Source organism: Pleurodeles waltl, chromosome 9 (genome assembly GCF_031143425.1).
Source record: "Pleurodeles waltl isolate 20211129_DDA chromosome 9, aPleWal1.hap1.20221129, whole genome shotgun sequence".
In the NCBI taxonomy this organism is placed as follows: domain Eukaryota; kingdom Metazoa; phylum Chordata; class Amphibia; order Caudata; family Salamandridae; genus Pleurodeles; species Pleurodeles waltl.
In genome coordinates, this window is record NC_090448.1 from 895,536,396 (window position 1) to 895,562,084 (window position 25,689).

Genomic DNA, 25,689 nt, shown 5'->3' on the forward strand with positions numbered 1-25,689 from the left:
CTGAGTATGTCCTAGCCAGATCTAAAAAGCTAAGTTTTCATTTTTTTTTCCAAGCACAGTTTCAAAGGGAGTTAGCTGAAGCTCTGAGGCTAAAGAATTCCAATTGCTGGGTGCAAGCTGGGAAAAGGTGCTACCACCAATTCTGGCTTTTTAAAATTTTGGGACAGGTGACCGTTTTGCTATAGCCGATCTATCTAGGTAGGACATACACAGTGATTATAGACTCTAGGTAGGCAAGGCTTTTTAGAGTAGAGAGCCTTATAACAATAAAAGAGAGTGTTGGACTTTTTTGACTTATGCAGGGTCATCCCCAATCTTTTTGCCTCCTGCCTCTTCTTTTTTCTGACCTGTTGCTGTTGGCTTTTGAACTCTGAGCACTTTACCACTGTTAACCATTGCTAAAGTGCATATACTACCTGTGTAAATTGTATGTAATTGGTTTATCCATGATTGGCATATTTGATTTACTAGTAAGTCCCTAGTAAAGTGCACTAGAGGTGCCAGGGCCTGTAAGTCAAATGCTACTAGTGGGCCTGCAGCACTGATTGTGCCACCCACATAAGTAGCTCTGTAATCATGTCTCAGACCTGCCACTGCAGTGTCTGTGTGTGCAGTTTTAACTGTAAATTTGACTTGGCAAGTGTACCCACTTGCCAGGCCTAAACCTTCCATTTTCTTACATGTCGGACACCCCTAAGGTAGGCCCTAGGTAGCCCCCAGGGCAGGGTGCAGTGTATGGTTAAGGTAGGACATAAATCGATGTGTCTTATATGTCCTGACAGTGAAATATTGCTAAATTTGTTTTTCACTGTTGCAAGGCATGTCCCTCTCATAGGTTAATATGGGGGCTACCTTTAAATCTGATTAAAGTGTAGATTCCCTTTGGGAGCGGATGGACATGTGGAGTTTGGGGTCTCTGAGCTCACAATTTAAAAATACATATTTTAGTAAAGTTGATTTTAAGATTGTGTGTTTGAAAATGCCACTTTTAGAAAGTCAGCATTTTCTTGCTTATACCATTTCTGTGACTCTGCCTGTTTGTGGATTCCCTGTCTGGGTCAGTTTGACAGTTGGGCTGGTTGCACCTCACACTAGACAGTGACACAAAGGGAGCTGGGGTGTAGTCTGCATTTCCTGATGAGCCATCTGTGCTAGGACGGAGGGAAGGAGTGTGCACTTATACCTGAAAGGGCTGTGCCTGTCCTCACACAATGCAGTCTCCGACCCCCTGGTGAGTGTCTGGGGCCTGGCCTGGGCAAGGCGGATTTCACATTCAAAAGAGACATTACTTTGAAGTGGCCTACCTCAAAGGAGAAATTGGGTGTAAGAAGGGCACCCAAAACCACAGAATTTAGAAACACTTCTGGAAACAAGAGGAACCTCTGCCTGGAGAAGAGCTGAAGAGCTGAGGAAGAGGAGCTGCCCTGCCTGTGACTGTGCTTTGTGGAGCTATCCTGCAGTTGTTGCTTCTGCCAGAGTAAGGGGGCAAAGACTTGACTTTGTGTGCCTTCCATCTTGAGAAGAAATCTCCAAGGGATTGATTTAGAGCTTACCTCCTGTTGTTTGAAGTCTCAGGGACAGCAAAGACTTCTCACTGCCAGCACCTGAAGTCTCTGGAGAGCATCCTACTCTACCCTGTGGTGCCAATCCAGTTCCTGGGACCCTGAAAGGAGAGGCTAGCAGCCTAAAGACAAGGAAATCCATGCACAGAGCGTTGTGCGGGGAAAAGATCGACGCGACTCCGATCTGCGGCTGAAGAAACAACGCACCGCCAGCTCTGCAGCTGAGAAACGACACTCGCAGGAAACGTGACCGAAGGCGGAGCAGGAGAAACAATGCGCAGCATTGCTGATGGAGGCTGGGAGATCACAACTCGTGCTGCGGGGTTTTCGGATTATTGTGCAGTGGGATTTCCACCTTAAGTCCTGCTGGACATGGAAAAACAACGCAAGGCCTGCCCGGACCCGAGAGTGCTGACCGGATCGATGCATCGCTCTCCTGCAGAGAGAGGAAATGACGCTCACTGACCCGGCGAGAGGAGAAACGACGCAAGGTCCCGCTCGTGAGTGGAATCAACGCATCGCAAGTCCTTTTTGACGTGCACTCACCTGTGCGGGGTTATATTTGACGCACCCAAGGTACTTTTACACGCTGACAGCGTTAGTGTGTGTTTGAAACTACTTAAAGACTCTTTTTGCATTTTTATTGATAACTTGACTTGTGTATTGTGGATTTTTGTCATTTTGATCTTGTTCTGTTTAGATAAATATGTCCTATTTTTCTAAACTAGTTTTGTGTCATTTTGTAGTATTTTCATTAAGTTACTGTGTATGTTGGTACAAATACTTTATACCTAGCACTCTGAAGTTAAGCCTACTGCTCTGCCAAGCTACCAAGGGGGTAAGCAGTGGTTAGCTGAGGGTGATTCTCTTTTACCCTGACTGGAGTGAGGGTCTTTGCTTGAACAGGGGGTAACGTGAATGTCAACCAAAGACCCCATTTCTAATAGGGAGCCTTAAAAGTAATTATTTGCTTCACCTGCAGCCAGTGTATTTTCCTCGATGCAGTCCTAATAGAGGCACGCCTAGGAAGTCTGAGCAGTGCCCGGACTGCCACATTTTGGACCCATTTAAGCCTGTTTAATCAAGACTGAGAAACGCCCAAATAAAGGACATTGCAGTTGTCTAATTTGGATATAAACAGAGCATGGACTCCAGTTTATTTGGTAGAAACAGAGAGAAGATGGAGGATTTTCTTCAAGGATCTCAGCATCCCGAAACACTTTCCTGCAAGGCCATTAATCTGGGCATCAAGGAAAGTTTCTGGTCAAACCTGATGTCCAGGTTCTTGATCTTGCGAGATGGTAGAGGTCTTAAACGTTTGTGCCAGCAATCGTTTGACCATATATTGAGGTATTTGCCCAGCACCAAGACCTCTGTCTTCACAACATTTGTCTTTACGTCATTCCAAGCAGCAACCTCAGTCAAACAGGCAGGCAGGAAGTGAAGAGGCCGTGAGCTTGCTGTTCCGAGATACGGTGATGACAAGTTGCGTGTCATCAACATGTGAAATATATGCTCAATGACCTCCGCCAAAGGGCTGACATGAACATTAAAAAGGGTTGGGCTTAATGAAGAACCCTGTGACGCTCCTTTGCTGCAAAAAGCGGCCGTCGAGTGAAATACATTTTGTGAGACCTGAAAGGTGCATCCCTGTAGAAATGAGACCAGCCAACACAGCGCTTTGCCGCCAATACCACTGTTCCAGATCCAGCAGACCAAAAAGTTATAGGATACAGTATCAAACGCAGCACTCAGGTCAAGCATCATTGTATCGCCCTCATCCATAATCTACCTCGGGGACCTGAAGGCTACTAGCAGGGCTGACTCACTGCTGTAAGAGAAGCAGAAGCCTGATTAGTCCTTTGCAAGAGGTCATTGTCCTCAAGAAAACTGGAGAGCTGCCTTTTAACATGTTTTTCTGCCTGTTCTAGAAAAAGGAAAGCAATGATATAGGACAATTGTTTTCAGGCTTAGATGGATCAAGTGGAGGCTTTTTCAGGAGAGGGGCCACCATGGTGTGTTTCCACTGCTGGGGAACATAGCCGGAGGTTAGGGAAAGATGTATTAATTCACACACAACAGACTGTATTGTCATAGCTCTGCCCAAGATAGAGAGCAAAATCAGATTTTCTGGAGAACCAAATTTGACGGCAAAGCAGAGGGAAGTCAATTCCATGGGTTGGATCAGAATAAATTGTTGAAGTTTAATATTCAGTCGGCTTCTATTGGAACAAAGATTAGATGTTCTCCACTTTTTCTGAGAAAAAGGAGCTAGTACATTGCAGCTTTCTTCTGAAGGGAGAGATTATGTTGAGACAAAAGACAGAGAAGGGAGAGATTCACCAATCTGAAAGATTTTGCAAGAAGAATTGTTAGTGACTTGAACATTCTGAGAGTATTAATGCCACCTTATAGTCCACCCTGCAACGTGGATCGTAATTTATGTGCCAAAGACGCTCAATCCTCTTACATTTCTTTTAAAGACAAAAAGTTCATAATTTAAGCACTCTGCTTTGGGCTTTTGTCTCTGTGCTACTTGTTTAACCAGATGGGCAATGTGCTGTAGTTCTTCTCTAAGCCAGTTATTGAGTTGTGCACTGGCTTCACTTACACTGTGGCTCAGAGTCAGACAAAAAAAATTCAGAGCTTGGTTGAGCCTCGCGGGGTCACTTTGGGACATTTCCAAGCTAGAGTGGCTAAAGGAGCAGGATTCATTGGCGTCTTATTGATGAAAAGGTTTATAGGAATGGGCAGATGATTTGATCAAATCAATGAAATGAGAGGACAGATTTCAATATGCACCATATTAGTGAACACAGGGTCGAGAAGCTCTTGCTGTCAAAGTTGCAAACGCTCCAGATCACCAGTTAGCGCTTTAGTTGCCTGACAGTTGGTGTCATCTAAATCAAAGTTAAAAGCACCTAATACCAACATATTAGACTAGCACATGCCTAATGGGGACAATGTGTCTGTTAGTAAGGTGGAAAAGTTAAATGTAGGCCCTGGGGAATGGTAGATAAGAACTCCTGACGCCACAAAATGTTTTAAATATTCAAACAGGGAGTCTTCACAGCCCTCGGAAGAGTTCAGAGAAGGTACTTTGGAAATCTCTTTTAAAGATTATGGCAATGCCCCCACTCTCCACAACTGCCTGTCTTGCCTGACAATTGTGTAACCTTGTGGATTGGCTTGCAGAACACCAGGAAAAGAATCACCATTATGCACATCAAAAAGACTGCATCTGGCTTGAGTTCCCTCACAAATATTTAGCATTTCGACTTTGTTCTTGTCCAGCGAATACCTGCAATAAAAAATAAAAAAAGTTTAAAAGAGTAGTGAAATGTAACACAGGGCTAGGTCTGGTTACAGTTGATATGGAGGTTGGAAGCAGGTATCTGCAGTGGCCACACCTGGAGTCTATATTGCCAAGGTTCAAAGATCCATTGCAGGTTTTAGGAAGGACAGGGCATAAACCCAGTAGGTTATGTTTAGTTGAGGAAGTAGGAGCTGACCTAAAAAGACCTGCTGTTCTTGCTCCTGGCACTGTGTAGTCCTGGATGGGCACAGACGGGCTTGCCTTTGGTGTGCTTTTGGCATGCCACCCCACACAACACCCTCATTTATATGTCCAGCTTTCTTGTGAACTAGTCTGCTAACTAAGATGGTGGTCAAAATCCATCCTAGTATGCTGTTTTGGCACACTACTGCTGACAAGTGATGCAACATTTCAAAAAAGTCTCCACTTATTCGGGAGATGCTCCTGTAATGTTAAAATCTCCCCAGAAATAAAGAGTGTAATCGAAAAGGGGCGATAATAAAAAAAAAAACAGAGCTCTGGCTCGCTCTAACAGGCAATTTCACAAGTTTGCAGCAAGGTGTAAACAATAGAGGACAGATGCAATGTTAGTGTTAAGTGCCAAAGTGCAGCAGATTTTACAGAGTAGCAACAGTCCTGCAGCGGGGTCATTTTATATGGCCAGCTTTCATGAGAACTAGACCGCTAACTACGATGACTTGACGCACCACTGCCAACAAGTGATCCATTGTCTCAGAAAGTCTCCACAAAATCAGAAGATGCCCCCGTAATGTTAAACTGCCCCCAGAAGTACAGAGTGTTATTAAAAAGCATCGGTAATTAAAAAAGCAGAGCTGTGGGTCGCTCTTACAGGCGATCTTACAAGGTTGTGAAAAGCTCAAAATACAGTAGTAGCAGTGTGTAAACAATTGAGGAAAATAACACTATTAGTGTTAAGTGCCAATGTGCAACAGATTTTACTGAGTAGCAGCAATCCTGCAATCTTGAAAAAAACTGTTGAACTTCTTTTGCCTAAATAATGTCTTGTATAATGTTTCCACTTTTTGGTCTTGTTAACGCGTCCAAACTTTGTTAATTTAACTTACAAGGGGACTTTTTTGGGGCCAATGAATCTTTTGCCCACGTTTGGGGACTTCCCAGAACGAGATATCTGTCTAGCATTTCAATCAATAGATCAATAACATAATCAATATTCACAATAACTAATCAATCAAATTAATCAATAACATTTAATAAGAATGAAACACACCATGACCTTTCAGCCATGAATAACCACACAAATCTAGTAAGAGTTAGGATATTTATTCCCTATTAGTTACAATCTAATATCATATTCATTATTCGCAATATCAATAAGCACATCAATACTACTATGACTTGGCAACTCAAATAAGACTTTATCAAAGCATAGGTCATGAACATTAGAACAAAGCACGACGTTAACATGAGTCAACTTTAGCAGAGTATCATTAGTACATTATTCAACAAAGCAAGGAATCAGTCATTTGTCTATTTGCATCCGATATTAGTGAACTCCTTAACTATCCTCTAATTAGCCTCAGCATGTTGGGCTTCATGCAAAACAATTTAGCAACATGAATTTGAAAAACATCTAACTATGGCCTCTATCAAAAGAGCAATTGGTACCTAGAAAGAAAAGACAAACAGACAATTACAGTTTATCAGCAGATAGTTACCCATCCAAATGGGTCAGCATGCAGGATCAGTCTTCGTCCTCATGACATCAGTCGATTTGCCATCCGCCAGGATAGAACAGATAAGTCTCAGCAGGGCATAGTAAGAAAAGGCTCTTTCCTCATAAGGAGAAGAAGTGCATATCAGCAAAAGATAGGATGAGGATGGTTTAAAGTATAAGACAAAGTCTCTCCGAAGGCCAAGTATGGCAGAGTAATGGCAAGGGAGAATGGCGTTGTAATGGCAGAGTAAGAATGGCTGATTTCTCCTTGGGTCACGCCGTTATATCAAAGTTGTCGAACAAGTCTCTAATTTCCCATTGGGCAATATTTGGTGCATCGTTATCTCTGTCCAATAATCCATCACACACCTTACTGGAATCTTCACCTAAGACAGTTCTCATGCAGTTCATTGGCTCCTGTGATTGACGTCTTCAACGGGTGGAATGTCAGGTAAGAAAAGTTACACTTGTCGCTCCAGTCAGTAGCTCCATTGTCTTTTCCTAGTCCAGACGACCTTGCACCTGTTGCGACTTCCACTGTTGCATTCGGCGAGAATGTCTCCTTGAGCAAGTCGGGTCCCATGAGAAAGAATGTACTACAGCTACACACATATCTCCAACTCCTGGAAAAGTACAGCTTTGTGTCCTTCAGGAAAGCAGCACATTGCACGTTAGAAAAACACAGTTAATATGAGACCAGGCAGCTAGGCCCAGACCCTTGTTAACTAAGGTCTAGTGATTTATTTAGCAAAATCTTAACACATAACTCTTAATTAGGATGTGTTAATACCAAACCATACATGAGTACGTTATTAATTCATTATTAGTCAGTTTCATTAATCATCGTATACATTGGTGGCCACTCCCCGTGGGCACATTTCAAACACGTACATTATTGTTCTTCTAAGTTAATACATTTTCTATGCGGCTTCATTACACATTATATTGCAAGCTTTTCATGTTAATATTGATTATAAAGTCGTACGCCAGCAATCCCTCCTCTGATGACTCTTGTCATCACACATACCTTTCTTTTACAATTTTGCATCTTCAAAATTCCCTCATCTCTATTTCTTCCCTCAATTTTGCCCCTTCTAATTTTGCTCTGAACATTTTCTCCCTTTTCTTTTCTTCTCTCCTCTTATTATTTTTTGCCATTTTCAATTTAATTCTCTTGCTAATTTTGCCTGATAACCATAATCCAAATAAACAAGCTAAAACAATTAATATTCCCTGCATTATTTTTCCCAGTATCCCATGCCAAATACTACTAAACCAGCTTCCCACTTTAGCAAGTCCCTTTCCAACCTTTTCCCAAACTCCAGGCTCTTTCAGGTCCTTCAAGTCTGCACTGTCTCTTGTTAGGTTAGTAAGCATACTTCTAATCTCATTGCTATTATCAGGTATATAGGCACAACAATGTCGCTCATTAAGCATTTTACAAACTCCACCATTTTTCGCTAAAAGAATGTCTAAAGCAAGCCTGTTTTGAAGAGTCATAGCCCTCTCCGCAGCAAGTTCAGTATCCATCAGGAGTATAGCCCCTGTGAAGTTTGCCAACATGTTACCCACAATAGTAGACAACTTTCGAATCTTTATTGAATTTAAGATAACTCCCACTGAAGGAATTATCGCCCCAAATATGTATCCTACTACACCAGCAGCAGTCTCTCTCCTTTGTCTAGTACGATGTAATTCAGACAAATTTCGGAAACTTTTTCAAGTCCTCTAACTGATATATCTTTGGGAACTATCCCCAAATAACATGTCCCATACCATCAAATCCGGTAATTTATCAGTCACTTTTCTCAGTTTTCCTTAACTCTATTTTCACATCAACACAGTCTCTGGGGGTTATTCTAACTTTGGAGGAGTGTTAATCCGTCCCAAAAGTGACGGTAAAGTGACGGATATACCACCAGCCGTATTACGAGTTCCATAGGATATAATGGACTCGTAATATGGCTGGTGGTAAATCCGTCACTTTTCCGTCACTTTTGGGACGGATTAACACCTCCTCCAAAGTTAGAATAACCCCCTCTGTCTCTGGCCAGACTCAGGTACCAAAGTATTGACCTGGAACTTCTCGATCAAAACAGGACACCAAGAACTCTTGTTGCCACTCAGCTGATGTTGCATATGCCCATTCCGGACCTGCGTATCTTTTGTTTGCTACTCTCTTTCTTTTCAACTTGCGATCACCTTGCAATTCTCCTTCACTCAGATCTTCTTTCCTTGTTGTATCAACTTCTTCCTCTATCGCATCTTCGACAACCACTTTCCCTTTAGTCACTTGCAATTCCGGCCACTTATCTCCTTTCAGCGTCCCTCGGGTCTTTGATCTTCCTTGTGGCAGCTCTTTGCCTTCCTCTGACTCCATGGTGTTTTCTCTTGATGGACCTTTAATTTGCTCAGTAGGAGTCTGGACACCTTGACTCTCTTCCGCCTCAACTCCTTCGCCTTCTGGGTCTGTCAGGGGCTCTACTTCAATACCGCATCCATCTGCTTCTGGGAGAACCTCTCCCTGGGTAGGTCCTCCTGGCGCCTCAGTTGAGATAGGCTCAACGTCACCCCTCTGGGTCTCGTCTCTTATTGAAGTGACCAAGCCATCCTCAATGGGCTTTCCTTCTGTCTCAGTTCCCCTTTGATTACTCTCTGGCCCTGAGACTTCCTTTTCTGTAGCTGTTATTTTCCACAATTCAATCTCCTCATCAGTTGGACACGTCACCTTTTTCGTGTGACTGGCATGGATCCAGTTTGGAATTCCCGCACACTTCACAGCAGTAGTAGTCGTTAGTATTACTTGATATGGCCCCTTTCAACGTGGCTCCAACACGACTTCCTCACGTGTTTCTTGATGACAACCCAGTCACCAGCTTTCAGATTGTGACCTGGATCATTTATCGGTGGCAGTGTGGTGGCCCCCACCTGGTGAGAGAAAGAGCGGACCACATCAACCAAATCCTTGCAGTAGTCCAACACCACATCATCCGTGATATTCACAAGAGCATTTGCAGGCACTGCGGGCAGTCTCATAGCTCGGCCCATGAGAATTTCATGAGGAGACAGTCCTGTTTTCTTGTTTGGTGTATTTCTCATTGACATTAGCACTAAGGGCAACGCATCAGGCCATTTCAAATTTGTAGCTGCACACATTTTTGCCATTCTCGACTTCAGGTACCATTCATCTGCTTCACTAGTCCTGATGCTTCAGGGCAGTAACTACAATGCAGCTTCTGTTCAATGTTCAATGCTGCACACAATAGCTTAACCACCTCGTTGTTGAAGTGACTTCCTCTATCTGATTCTAAAGAGATCGGAAACCCGAAACATGGTATCAATTTCCTAAGCAGCAGCTTTGCTACTGTTAGACTGTCATTTCTGTGTGTAGGGTAAGCTTCAATCCAGTGACTAAAGATACACACAATCACCAACACATATCTCAGACCTCCACACACAGGCATTTCAATAAAATCCAATTGCATTCTGCTAAATGGACCTCCTGCTCTCCCAATGTGGCTCAAATTTACCACAGTTCCTTTCCCCGCATTCATCTGTTGACAGATGATACACCTATGACAGATCACTTCTGCAGCTTGTCTGAACTTTGAGTTAAACCAATCAATTTTGAACAACCTGATCATGGCATCTCTCCCAATATGTGCTTGACCATGGTAAAACCTTGCAAACTGTGACAGAAGACTGTTCGGCAAAACCATTTTCCCCTCATCTGAAACCCACAAATCATCTGGTCTTTGTACACATTGCATCTTAAGCCAAGAGCTTTTCTCATCTCTGCTGGCACGTTCCTGCAACAATTTCAAGTCCTCCAACGTGTCAACCACCCTTAAAGTGTAACCTGTGCATGTCTCATTTCCTGTTTCAGGTAACAATTCCCACTGATCCTTGAACGATATACAGTTCAATGCGCAAAACCTTGCGACTTGATCCGCATATCCATTTCCCATTGAAACAAAGTCTTGTGATTTCACATGAGCGCTGCATGTCACCACGTCAATTTCATGAGGTAACTGAATTGCGTGCAACAACTCCTTAATTCTTTCACCATTTTTCACTGGAGAACCAGAAGAGGTCAGAAAACCCCTCTGTGACCATAGCTGGCCAAAATCAAGGACAATTTCAAATCAGTATCTGCTGTCAGTATAGATAGTCACTCTCAATTCGGCAGCAGCATGGCATGCTCTAGTAAGAGCTACCAATTTTGCCACTTGAGCAGAATACACTCTCTCAAGCCAAGATGCTTCCAGGATACCAGTGATCGTACACATAGCATATCCGTCTCTCAGCACTCCTACTGAGTCTCTTAAATATGAGCCATGAACAAAGATAATGTGGTCATTTTCTTCCAATTGGGTATCTTTAATATCAGGTCTCTGTTTGGTGCACATTTCTGTTACCTCAAGACAATCATGTTCTACATCATCAGCATCTTCAGCCTTTGTATTTTCATTTGGAAGCAAAGTTGCCGGGTTCAGCACTGTATATCTTTTCAAAGTTACATTTGGTGACCCCAATATAATCGTTTCATACTTTGTCAATCTTGCATTTGTCATGTGCTGCATTTTGGTACGGGTTAACAAGATCTCAACTGAGTGTGGGTCCATAACTGTTCATGGATGTCCCATCACTATGCCTTTACACTGTGCGAGGCTTTGACCAACTGCCGCTACTGCACGCTGACAACCCGGTAAGGCTGCTGCAACTGGGTCCAAAGTAGCTGAAAAATATGCTACTGGTCTGTTTGCACCTCCATGGACCTGTGTTAGGACAGACAAAGAACATGCATCACGTTCATGACAAAAGAGAACAAAAGGCTTTGTGTAGTCAGGCATACCTAAAGCTGGAGCCCTACACATACACTCTCTCAGCTCAGTAAACGCCTTCATCTCTTTCTCTGTCAGTGTTAGGACATCTGGCCCATCCTTAACCGTCAGTCTCATCAATGGCTTGGAGATGACTGAGAAATTTGGGATCCACAGGCGACAGTAGCCCACCATTCCCAGAAACATCCTAACGTCTCTCTGTGTCATTAGGGGATTCATCTGTAATAGGGCGGTCAATCTTTCCTTGGATATTTTCCGCAACCCTTTCTCAATCAGATGACCTTAGTATTTCACCTCTTTCTGACAATATTGCAGCTTCTTTGGGGACACTTTATGCCCATTCTTTCCCAAGTGGTTTAGTAGGGCAATTGTATTGTACTTGCAATAATCTCTTGTTTTGAATGCAATCAACAAATCAGCTTCTTTTGGGACACTTTATGCCCATTCTTTCCCAAGTGGTTTAGTAGGGAAATTGTATCGTACTTGCAATAATCTCTTGTTTTGGATGCAATCAACAAATCGTCAATGTAGTGCACCAGAGTCGATTGAAAAGGCAATTCCAATGACTCCAAATCCTTCTTCACTATCTGATTGAAGATGGAACGGTGATTCCGAAAACCCTTGAGGAATTCAACACCAACTGTAGACCTTGTCCAAGAATTTGAAACTGAAGAGAAATTGGCTGTCCTCGTGAAGAGGCACAGAAAAGAATGCTTGGGACAAATCGACAACTGAGAGCCATTCTGCATCACATGGAACCTGGAACATGATCACAGCTGGATTTGGCACCACTGGGCAACATTTCACTACTATGTCATTGATTTTCCTCAAGTCTTGCACAATTCGAACTTTCCCACAAGGCTTTCTCAGTCCCATTATAGGTGAATTACATGGACTGCAAATCACTTCTTTCAGGACCCCTTGGTTCACAAAGTCTGCAATTATCTGCGTTACCTGTATGAGGACATCTTGCGCCATATGGTACTGCAGCACCTGGGGAAACACAGCATTTGGCTTCACACTGACCTTAACTGGTTCTACTCCTTTTATCAGTCCCACTTACTTTCCTGTCAAGTCCCACACCTTCTCCTTGAACATTGGGAAGAAGCTTATCGGGGGTACTCCTCATCTGTTGTCTCCGTCTCAGGCGCTGAGATCTGCTTGTCATCCCCTTCATCATCACTGTTTGTCTGCACCTCAATCCCTTCATTAGAAAAGGTGATAGACCACCTCGTCTTGCATAGTAAGGGGGTCATTCCAACTTTGGCGGGCGGCAGAGGCCGCCCGGCAAAGTTCCCCCGTCGAAAGACCGCTGCGCGGTCAAAAGACCGCGGGGGTCCTTTCGACTTTCCCGCTGGGCCGGCGGGCAACCCCCAAAAGGGCGCCCGCCGACCCAGCGGGAAAGACCCTGCAACAATGAAGCCGGCTCCGAATGGAGCCGGCGGAGTTGCAGGGGTGCGACGGGTGCAGTTACACCCGTCGCGATTTTCACTGTCTGCAAAGCAGACAGTGAAAATCTTAATGGGGCCCTGTTAGGGGGCCCCTGCACTGCCCATGCCAGTGGCATGGGCACTGCAGGGGCCCCCAGGGGCCCCACAACACCCGTTCCCACCATCCTGGTTCTGGCGGTGTAAACCGGCAGAAACAGGCTGGCGGGAAGTGGGTCGGAATCCCCATGGCGGCGCTGCAAGCAGCGCGCCATGGAGGATTCTCTGGGCCAGGGGAAATCCGGCGGTAAACCGCCGGATCCCCTTTTCTGACCACCGCTTTACCGCCGCGGTCAGAATGGCCCTGGAAGCACCGCCAGCCTGTTGGCGGTGCTTCCGTTGCCCTCCACCCTAGCGGTCTGAGACCGCCAGGGTTGGAATGAGGGTCTAAGTCTCTTCCCAGTAGGGACACAGGACTTGAGTCACAAACCACAAACCTGTGCAATCCCTGAAAGGTACCAATCTCAACCTGAACCGGATCTGTAATCAGGTTAGTCAGGAGCTGGTTTGCCACACCTACTACCTTTATTGTACGTCCCGAAAGAGGCAATTTCGGAACCTCTGCACTTCTGCACTTCTGACTGTAGAGCGCGTAGCTCCTGTGTCAACCAAAAATGAGACTTTGTGACCCATCACTTTCCCTTGCACATAGGGCCCTCTCTGATCTACTTCTAAGGATGCTGCAAGCCTGCATTCCTCACTGTCTGAGCTCTCATCCGACCATTCATCGTTTATTCCATTCTCACCACGCAATGGGAACTGTTGTACTGCGTTATTTTGGCTCATTCCTTGACCTGTGGCCTGTTGAGGAAGCATCACCTGTTGCAGTCCCATTGGTGCTAAGGGCAACTGCATTTGTTGTCTAGGTACCACGGGAATCTGCTGTTGCACCTGCTGCATCTGCACTGGTTGTACACGTGGCATCTGCACTTGTTGCATGGGTTGAAGACCCTGCATCTGAACCATGTTATTCTGAAAATTCAGATTTTGACCCCTCATTCTTGGTCCTTTAACATTTTGGAATGCATTAACATCATTGCTTTGTTGAACAACACCCTCCTGCACCATCATTGGTCACTCCCGCTTCCAATGTCCAACGCCCCCACAAGCATGACAGGGTAACACCTTCTTCATCCCCTGCACATCATTTTGAACCACTACGGTATTCATATCTGGACCTCGGTTCACCTAACCTCCTCGACCTCTGCCTCTCACTTGCGCCTGAACCATCCCATTTCCTTGCGGCTGGTGTACCATCTGCTGTAGACCATTTCCCTGCATCCCTACTTGTGCTGCCTTAATTTGCATTGCCATCACTTTCTCCTTCAACTTTCTCTGCTTCAACTCAATTTCGTCACTACAGTATTTCGCATACTGCAACACCTCATCAATCGGCTTCGCTTGCCAACAGATCAAATTATTCTTAATCATCTGGCTGATCTTAGGTCTCAATCCCTCAACAAATCTGAATACAAGGTGGTTCATGTCTTTTGCCTCTATGACCTCTGTACCGCTGTAGTGCTTGAACGCTTTCAACAACCTCTCATAATAGGCATGTATCGACTCCTTGGCTTCCTGTGCCGTTCGATCAATCTTTTGCCAATCAATATTTTGTGGCGACCCCTTCTGCTTCAAAAACTCAATCACCTTATAGTAGTACCTCATTACGTCAGGAGACGGTGCTCCTGTAGCTCTGTCCCTTACTGGTTCCGCTGTTGGCCAATCAACACTTCTCTTGCATTCAAGCCACAAATCAGCTGGAACTATAATCTCAAAAAGGGTATTCAGGTCTTCCCAAAGACACTTTGCAAGCTTCACAAACCTGTCCGTCTGCTGGTACCATTCTATCGGCTTCTCCCGCAGCCTAGGGAAGTTATTTGTGAATGACAGAATGTCACCTCTAGACCATGGTACATGGACAAGAACACCTCCAGCTGTCTCTCTCGTGGGTAACATTTTTATTGTACCGGTATCAAGCACTGATTTCGCCTGCTGCTGCTCCGTGCAGTCACTTTTCCTTTTATCTCTTTTCTTTGTCCATCTGCCTTCCCACTTCTCTAATGCTCCCCAACTTGTGCACTCTGCAGAATTTCTTTAAGGTGTGCCTTCATCCCAGTAGACCTCATGTGATCAAAATCCTTAGGCTCAAAGTCTAACCTGTAACTCCTCTTCAGATGTTTAGTATTGTCTAGGTCTATGTCGTATTTATCTGCCAGGATTGGCAATTTCTGGTGCACCTTGCTCACTTCTTTAGTTATCTTCGGGCACAGATACCTCAACTCTGCTTCAGTGTATGACTCTAGTCTGTTCAATCCCATTCTTCCTTCAACTAGCTCAGCTGCTTCCATGCCCAACCTCAGAAAATTCAGGTATTCCTCACTTTCGGACCACTCTGCTGTCGCAGGAGTAGTCTGTGGTGAATTTAACTTGTCCAACCATCCGTTCAATTTTTGCGCAGTTAAACCTTGCAATGAGATATTTCCAGCCTGCATCACTGGTGTTTGCGGTACATTCGCACTTGAGATCTGCGGAGTCAGCAGTCCCAAACCTGAGTGTCTCATGGTATCTGGAGGAACCCCTATCGGACTGAAGTCCAACAGGGATCTAGATCTCTCTATTGTCTGTTCCACTGGAGTTATCCCTTGAGAGCTCCCTACGAACCCTCCTCTTGTCACCTCTTGGGTCATTACTCCCTAATGGCATACACTAGGCTTCGCCTGTGCATACAGTGGTACTGGTGGACCAACTGTAATAGGGAAGGATATGGCGGCTGGCGACTGCCTGCTTCCTTCCCAAAATCTGTGGAGCATTAGCCCCCATATTCTGATTTATTATCGGTGCTGTAGCTAACCGTGGTCCCGTGACTGAGGTATAATTCGGAACCATCTGTTGCTGTGCCTGAGGCAGTAAAAGTGGAGTTGTCTCAATCTGCATTAATTTTGGTCCCGTATATGCCGGATCAGACGGCACCATCTAGTTCGTAGTAGTCTCTAATATTGGGACATCAGGGTAGAGACTCTGAACTGGTGGTGGCTGTAACTGAGGTTGCATCTCTGGAGCAGAATACACACTGACACTATTCTGCACCGGAAATGGTGTCGCAACAGCATTAACCTGTGCCGTATTTGTTGTTCCCTGGTTGTGTCGAATTTACAGGGTCTGCACTAGTACTTGGTCTATTATCAACTAGGGCATATGGTGGTGGTCGATCATGTAGCAACTGATTAAGGAACTCATCATCATCTGAGTCATCTGCCTCTGCCCAGGACTTTTTAGTATCCTTTCCTTTGCTAGACCCCTTATCCGTTTTACAAGTGGCTTTCCCTCCTTGAGTTCCAGCTTCTTGAGTTATTGCCGGAAACATCCTAACTCCATCTATTATCTCCCTTCTCCAAATCCTGTGCTCACTATCCCACCTAGCCTCCGCTAGCGTCTTTTCTGCTTTCCTCATTCTCCTCTCAAATTTCTGTTGCCGTTGTCGTATGGCCATCAGTTCCCAAATTGCTAATGCCTCAAACTGTGCTGGCCTAAGAGGTGGCTTTTGTTCATTTAACACCTTCCGCAAATTTTCCAAAATCATTATATTGAACGTTCCGTGCTCCGGAAACGCCAAGCACCCATCTTTCTCTGTTATTTTGCACCATTGCTTTAGCCAAAGACATGGCGCGACTCCCCTCTACTCCATTACGGCATAAGCCGGTGTATCCTCGGGCGGTGTAGGCTCCCCCACACTCGCGGTAATGTACACATCTCCCCTCAAAGCGCTCCTTAGAGCCTTGAAAAACTTCATTTTTGCGTCCTTTATTTTCTAACAATCGAATCAGGAAGTTACTTTCATTCCCAGAACTCTCTTCGCCTACCTTCTCAACCAATTGCCTCTCACGGACGGCTGCCAATCCGTGTGCGACCCTTCTTACTAACTGACCTATCCCGGCTCCAATGACATCACACTCACACACACTGCGGCTGACAGTCTTGCGGCTTGTCGTTCTCACTCTCTGTTCACACAAAACTATTGCAATATATTGCGAACACTAACAAAACTAAAATTTGCCGGTTCACTACAGGAAGGGTAACACAATCGCTTCAGAACTTTACAGAGATTTTGCTTTTAGCCTCAGCCGCTACTTGCTCCTTCTCAGATCCCGCACTCGCAAGCAAAATTTAACCCGCAAATTCTACTCTCGACTTGTCAATGGCTTCGTCCTAGTTCACTTTAGAACTCACCAAATCTCCATCAAAGTTTTCATTCACTCATCTTGACTCAAACTCGACTCTTCAACCATGCCCGATTGACCTATTAAACCGCACAAATTACAACATAAACCATCAATATACTCCGGAGTCTTAGACCACGCAGGGTCCGTACATCACCAACAACCACGTGGACAATTTTGAGCACAAAGCGCCACACTCACATGACGTTCGCCGACTTCCCTACTCTCATACTGCGGAGTACGCACACTCCTACTAAAACATTACCTGGCCTAAAATTCTCACAAACCTCACAATTCACCTGCGGTATGCATAAGCTGTGCAAGCGCGAACCCTTCGTCACTCACACTATCACTAGAACGCAAAGAACATACCCAACTCACTTCGGCAAGCTCCGAGATTCCGGGAAAGTCATTTGGGACTTAGGGGCACATCATCTCTCCAATTTGCAGCATCATCTCAAAAACAATTTTCAAACAATGGTCCCTCATCCTAGGGCCCCAAAGGGCCAAAACCGTCCTCTGCTACCAGAACTGCTAACGCATCCAAACCTTGTTATTTAACTTACAAGGGGACTCTTTTTAAGCCAATGAATCTTTTGACCACGTTTGGAGACTTCCCAGAACGAGATATCTGTCTAGCATTTCAATCAATAGATCAATAACCTAATCAATATTCACAATAACTAATCAATAAAATTAATCAATAACATTTAATAAGAATGAAACACACCATGACCTTTCAGCCATGAATAACCACACAAATCTAGTAAGAGTTAGGATATTTATTCCCTATTAGTTACAATCTAATATCATATTCATTATTCGCACTATCAATAAGCACATCAATACTACTATAACTTGGCAACTCGAATAAGACTTTATCAAAGCATAGGTCATAAACATTAGAACAAAGCACAACGTGAACATGAGTCAACTTTAGCAGAGTATCATTAGTACCTCATTCAACAAAGCAAGGAATAATCATTTGTCTATTTGCATCCGATATTAGTGAACTCCTTAACTATCCTCTAATTAGCATCAGCATGTTGGGCTTCATGCAAAACAATTTAGCACCATGAATTTGAAAAACATCTAACTATGGCCTCTATCAAAAGAGCAGTTGGTACCTAGAAAGAAAAGGCAAACAGACAATTACAGATTATCAGCAGATAGTTACCCATCCAAATGGGTCAGCATGCAGGATCAGTCTTCGTCCTCATGACATCAGTCGATTCGCCATCAGCCAGGATAGAACAGATAAGTCTCAGCAGGGCATAGTAATAAAAGGCTCTTCCCTCATAAGGAGAAGAAGTGCATATCAGCAAAAGATAGGATGAGGATGAGGATGGTTTAAAGTATAAGACAAAGGGCCTGATTCTAACTTTGGAGGACGGTGTTAAACCGTCCCAAAAGTGGCGGATATACCACCTACCGTATTACGAGTTCCATAGGATATAATGGACTCGTAATACGGTAGGTGGTATATCCTCCACTTTTGGGACGGTTTAACACCGTCCTCCAAAGTTAGAATCAGGCCCAAAGTCTCTCCGAAGGCCAAGTATGGCAGAGTAATGGCAAGGGAGAATGGCGTTGTAATGGCAGAGTAAGAATGGCTGATTTCTCCTTGGGTCACACCGTTATATCAAAGTTGTCGAACAAGTCTCTAATTTCCAATTGGGCAATATTTGGTGCATCGTTATCTCTGTCCAATAACCCATCACACACCTTACTAAAATCTTCACCTAAGACAGTTCTCATGCAGTTCATTGGCTCCTGTGATTGACGTCTTCAACGGGTTGAATGTCAGGTAAGAAAAGTTACACTTGTCGCTCCAGTCAGTAGCTCCATTGTCTTCTCCTAGTCCAGGCAACCTTGCACCTGTTGCGAATTACACTGTTGCATTCGGCAAGAATGTCTCCTTGAGCAAGTCGGGTCCCATGAGAAAGAATTTACTACAGCTACACACATATCTCTAAGTCCAGAAAAAGTACAGCTTCGTGTCCTTAAGGAAAGCAGCACATTACACGTTAGAAAAACACAGTTAATATGAGACCAGGCAGCTAGGCCCAGACCCTTGCTAACTAAGGTCTAGTGATTAATTTAGCAAAACCTTAACACATAACTCTTAATTAGGATGCGTTAATACAAAACCATACATGAGTACATTATTATTTCATTATTTAGTCAGTTTCATTAATCATCGTATACATTGATGGCCACTCCCCGTGGGCACATTTCAAACGTGTACATTATTGTTCTTCTAAGTTAATACATTTTCTATGCGGCTTCATTACACATTATATTGTAAGCTTTTCATGGTAATATTGATTATAAAAGTCACACTCCAACAGTCTTCATGCTTAAGCTGGAACTTTGGATTGACACATGGAACAAAGTCCAGAGGCTTACCCTTGTGTACATTTTTCAGGGCCTGGTATGCAAATTATAGGTCACATAAAATACTAGATAAATGTTTTAAGATTTGTATGTAAAAGCATATACTCTTTACCTACCTTAAAGAAATTCTGCCTTTGAGCTTCTTGACTGATTTATTAGTGTGCCACACCACACACCACGCCATTCCAGGCAGATTATGATTCTCCTGTTGGAGGAAGGCTCTGGGTTGTAATTTCCACATCTTTTGGCATCAACTGCCTCGTAAATGAAGGTTGAGGAAGGCTCCAGTTTTTAAACAGGGAAGATGGCAGATTTCAGTCTCTACTGCTCAGCAAAGTGGGGGAAAGAGGTTAGGCTATAGTAGGTGATGACAGACCTATAGAAATTGTGTCGTGGTCTTTGAGAGGACTGCCATTTAGGATTTTCTCAAACTGCTGTACCAAGGTGAGGCAGGCAGTGGGCTAGTTTCTTTTGTGACATTTATAAGTAGCGGATGATGTGGCATCACTGGATTGAGTGGGTGCGTCCGCAGCCACAAAAATCTGCACCTGCCTTCATAAACCCCTGTGCAGGCATGGAGAGTTATGAAGAAGCCTGAAAGAAAGGAGGATAAACAACGCTGTAACCGTCGTGAAGAGTCTTCAGGGTGTACCCAGTTCTGCCTTGTACTTATGTTAGCGCGCATGACCTTAATAAGTAAACTTACAAGGGGACGCAAGTAGGTGGATGAACCTTTTGACTCGCAATTAAGATGTTCTTACCATAGCTCCAGTACATAGTCAATAACCAAGACACAATAATCAATAATCATTAGCAATCAATAATCAATGGAGTCAGTAATTATCACACACCATTACCTTTCAGTCATGAAAAATCACACCTTTCAGTAAAAGTTAAAATATTTATTTCCCTATATTAACAATGCTAAGGTCATGTAGATTAATCTCAGAATCAAATACATACAGAAACAATACTGTCTGTCCAAAGCGGCAGAAGAAACGTAATCCAATCAAAGCTTGAACTACAACATATTCTAAACAGGGCCGGCTTTTGGGCGGTGCGAGAGGTGCGACTGCACCGGGCGCTGACCTCAGGGAGGCGCTGTGTTTGGCAATTACTTACGAAACTTGTGATTTAAAAGCACCTGCTGAAAAGTTCCTTGTGCGTTTATCCTTCAAAAAACTATTAAAATGTCAGCATCCCTCTTGTGATTAATGTTCCTGCTAAAGAGGGAGATCAGAGTTTTGCCTGGTGGCAGCTTTGACTCAACATAAAGTAGCATAGAGGGTTAATATGACTGCTGCAAAAAACAGAACTATGGGGCATAGTTATGAAAAGTGGCACTACATACAGTGCAGCGCCACTTTTCTTGTCCCCCTTACTGTCCCCTAACGCCACCATGTGTGCGTCATATTTAAAATATGGCGCACCATGGCGGTAGTTAGGGGACTAGTGTCCGAATTTTTTACACTAGTCCCGCGCTTTGCAGGATTAGCATAAAAAATGTTCATGCTAATCTTGCAAAGCACCCAGAGGCCCATTGTAACCAATGGGAGCCTCCTTTTGATGCCTGCTGTGAACAGGCGTTAAAAGTGCTGGAAAAAAAATGAGGCAAAGAAATCTGTCAGATTTCTTTGCGCCAACCCCCCCCCCCCAACACGGGGGAATGCCACCTTTGCATACATTATGCCTGGCGCGGGCATAATGTAGAGTAAAGGGATACAAAGTGGCGCAATGCATGCATTGCGCCACTTTGTAATTATGGCACAACGCTTTGGCCTCATAACGCCACATTAGCGTAAAAAAATTATGCTAATGTAGCGTTAGGATGGCGCTAGGGGCTCTTAAATATGCCCCTATATTTTATGTGGCTAGCTGAGTGGATTATTAAAGCCATTCTTTAGAAGTGCTTTGAAACATATGACTGTATGTAAAAGGGGAGCAATGGGGAGATGAGGGGCACATTTGCCTGTTGTAGTAAAACCGAGGAGGAGGTCATGGGGTGGGGGTCGCCACAATAAACTGTCGTACAGGTCGCCACCAGTCCTAAATCCGGCCCAGATTCGAAAGGTACGGTGCAAATCAGTAACAAAGTCAAATGTGTCAAAGTAATCATATACATTAAGTTTAGCAGAGAAATTCATCAAAATTAATCCCTGTTATCATGATTTTATCAGTGAGGATCCTTAACTCACTCCAGATTAGCATCAGCATGTTGGGCTTCATGCAAATAGATTTAGTAACACAAATTTGGAAAAACATGTAACTATGGCTCTATCAAAACAATGCAGTTGGTACCTAGAAAGAAAAAGCAAATATGGCTAATAAACAACAGTCTAGGTCATAATACCTATCCTTAGTGTGGATCAGCAAACAGTCAGTCTTCGTCCTCAGGACATCAGTTGATCAGCAAACAGAGTCAGTACCAGGACATCAGTCGATCAGCAAGGCATCAGGATTCACCATCAAAGTTTAGAAAACGCAAAGTCTCTGAGCATTAAAGATTAGCACGCTTCTTGTCAAGACTCACGATGAACAAGAATAAGCCTGTCTTCTCCCTGTGTAGTCCTGTTAAGTCAAAAGTACTAAACCTACATCTCAAATCCCTATTGGCCAGTTAATCGCATGTTCACACTTTCTCCAATAAATCTAAAACTCCAAATCTATGAATTCTACTATTACTCCGTTCACATGTTGATTGGTTTGTCTAGCAATGTCATCATCATCCGACTTGTCAGGTAACAATATTGTTGCAGTTTCCACTCCAGTCAGTATCTCCATTGTTTTCCTCCTGAGAAAGTCAGTCTCACACACATTACACACAAAATGTTACATTAGCAGGAACATCTTCTAGCAGTCTGATCTCATGAGAAACGTCCATTATGAGCACATTTAAACAATACAATAGAAATCGCAATTTAACTCTCTAGGACAGCCATTTATTAAACGTTAAGAAATACAGCTTTTACATGAGGCCTAGCAAGTAGACCATGACACTCGTTAAATTAAGGCCTACAATTACTAAAGCTAAAGCTTACTGCATAACCCTTAATATGATGCACTACTACATTAGTCAAACATATATTCAACATTTCACAATATTAAATGATTAGTCCATTTCGTTAACATTGGCGGCCATTCTTCTTGATCACATTTTCAAATGCGTGCAGTATTTTTCTATGTAGTTTTATTTTCTACACATACGTATTATTCAGAATACATGAACACTCATTCATAATTTTTATTAAAACACGTGCGTTAGAACTCATATACCAACTTCAACTCTCTCCAGGAATAATGCCACTATCTCCTTAATTCTCTTTCAGGCATATTGGAGAGTGGGCATACTAAAGTGCTCTGAAGTACTGTAGACTGGTATTGAACGTAGACCTTCTGTTGTCTATAGATAAGTGGAAATCATGGACTCTCCTGTTGCAAACACTTTACACATGTACGGCATCATTTGCACTTTTAAACTGGCTCTATGAGCAGTCCGATCTCCCCACTTCAATAGTTGAAATACTCCAATGTCCCATTCTTTTTTATGTTAAAACTGAGTATCTGAATTATTTCAGAGCCAACGAACCTGAAAGTGTGAAATTAAATTGAAAGTGAAGCCTTCGGTGTCATACATAGCAAACAGACCTTTGAAGAGATTGTTTGGGGGCCGTCATATCGGATTCAACCGTTTTCATGTGTGTTTGAATGTACATTTAATTAGTGTCTTCTTCATGCCTCAAAGGTTGTGTGCTGCCTGTTGCATTTGAACTTACCCAACATGCAGACCATACTAGTGTTTTACTTTTGTGCATTGTCAGTTGCATCACATTCATTGACTCATGTTATGTGTTAACTCATCATTCCAGATTAGTGCATGATTATAACGCAAGGGAGACAAAATGTTTAGCTTAATTTCTATTAAACAAAATATTGTGATGTTTTGACTTTAATGATACTTGCGCTCTCTCCTATGTTCGTAGATCCGAGAGGAGCATGCACAGAAATCATACACTCGTAAAAATAAAACTCATGTTTGGAAACAGCCCAAAAATGCAACACATTGCATTGAACATTTAGAAGCTTGTATGTGTAAATGTTATTTTCACAGATTGTTATGCCAGTAATATGTTTCATATTTTGTTCATTGAATATTTATGTTGTCTTTTGCAATCATGAGCATGTATCTTGTTGTTTTTTCAGATGACAGATCTCAGACTGTTCTCCCATTAGTGAAATCATTTTGTGAAAAATCTCTCAAAGCAGATGAATGTGTTCTTGCCTCTTTATCTTTGCAGTTAGGAAAACTAATGCATGGACTGCAAGGTAGGATTAGGATTTAATCCGTTTTAACCGTATTCCACACTTGGTTCTTGAAATAGGGTGGTGGTTCTTTCAGAAGATGAAATCAAGAGCAGGTGGCGGGGAGGCAGGGGGCTTTGTAAATGTTGATATGTTTTCACCCACACCCGTTTGATTCCGCCATATAACGGTACAGTGTCTCGTCACCTTAAATGTTTTGTTCAAAGACCCTGTAAAATGTTTTGACATGTGGTAAAATGCACCATCGTATTGCCCATTATGGGCCACATGTAGCAAAGTCCGATATTGCGACTCGGAAATTGCGAATCTGTCCGACTCGCAATTTCCGAGTCGCAATATCGGATGCAGAACAGTGTCTCAGACACTGTCTGCGACTTGCTATGGGGTCACAAAGACCCACCTCATCAATATTAATGAGGTGGGTCTCATTTTGCGACCCCATAGCGAGTCCCTGCACACACAGGGATGGTGGCCTGCTGAAGTCAGCAGACCTCCATGTTTGTGACTGCTTTTTAAATAAAGCAGTTTTTTTTTTCTCCATTTTGCAGCCCGTTTTCCTTAAAGGAAAACGATTTGCAAAATTAAAAAACTTCCGAAACCATTTGGTTTCGTTTTTTCAGAGAAGGCAGTGGTCCATAGGACCACTGCCTGCTCTGAAAAAATATTTTTGGCAACATTCACAAAGGGGAAGGGGTCCCATGGGGACCCCTTCCCTTTTGCGAATCAGATACCACTAGTGTGACACTGGTGGTAACTGCGAGTTGCTTTGCGACCGCATTCGCGGTCACAAAACAATTCTGAATTGCGATGCAAGTCGCAAATAGGAAGGGAACACCCCTTCCTATTTGCTAGTCGCATTCACAAATTGCGAGTCGGTACCGACTCGCAATTTGTGAATGAGCATCGCGTTAGGCTGTTTGCATGGCTCAAACTGCGATTTTTGCAGTTTGCACCATGCAAACGGCTTCCTACATCTGGCCCTATATGACTGGGAAGACTTACCTTCTTTCTCAAAAGGGAACCAAAAAGTGCATTATTGGTGTCTGTGGTACTCAAGCAGGTAACATGCACTTCCCTCCCGCACATAAAACATTTCATTTTTTCTTTGCCTTTTATTTCCACACGCTGGTTAGTATTTTCTGGGCTACTCTGTTGTTTTGATATGTTTTTTTGTCCTCAAGGGGTTTGTCCGTGTTGTTTTAGGTATTCTGTCATGATTGTTGTCAATTCTGACATTGTGTTTTATCATGATCATCACCTGTCTCGCATCCTCAGATAGTTCCGTTTTTATACTGATTTAAAATAGTTTTTCTAAAAAAAAATCTGTTGGACGCATTTTCTTGTATTAATGTCATGTGACAGGCCTGTCTAGCCGGGTTGCTTCTACGTTGATGGTAAGTATCCCTATGCACCGTACATTTCTTCAATGTGCAGCCAACTCCAAATCGCTCCAAAACTTGCAGGTTCAGAAATTGCCCAAAAGTGTGTTTCTAAAGTAACATTCCTCTCTTCTATGCAGATAATGATCGCAGCTTCTTCTTTACATTTCAAAGATTAGCGTGTTTTCTTTTCTTCCATAACATATTGAACTTCAGAAAACGAATGGTGTAAGGATTAGTGTGCTTAATTCTGTGTACGCAGGGTGCTTATTCAAGATTACCTGAAATATCCCCTAATGTACCTTCTAGAGGCATCATATGTAAATAGTGTTACCCGTTATACATAATGCAGCCCTCATTTAATAGTGACTATATGTTCAGGTACTAGGTTGAGTGAGTGCTCTTGTGTTAACTCAGGGAACATAGCGATCGTGCTGCAGGAATGCCACTAGACACCAGGGAGTTTTTTTT

The 25,689-nt window shown here is 43.4% G+C and overlaps 1 protein-coding gene across 2 annotated transcripts in view; it reads left to right on the forward strand.

Annotated features, from left to right (window-relative positions):
- PPP4R4 (protein phosphatase 4 regulatory subunit 4) overlaps positions 1–25,689 on the forward strand; it is a 1,510,494-nt gene that overhangs the window by 749,182 nt on the left and 735,623 nt on the right. Inside the window, exon 9 of one of the 2 annotated variants that reach the window (XM_069208238.1) lies at positions 23,720–23,842. The exons of the other annotated variant lie outside the window; for it this stretch is intronic. Within the exon in view, the coding sequence (XP_069064339.1) occupies positions 23,720–23,842 (123 nt within the window). The remainder of the gene's footprint in view (positions 1–23,719; positions 23,843–25,689) is intronic. 2 annotated transcript variants of the gene reach the window in all.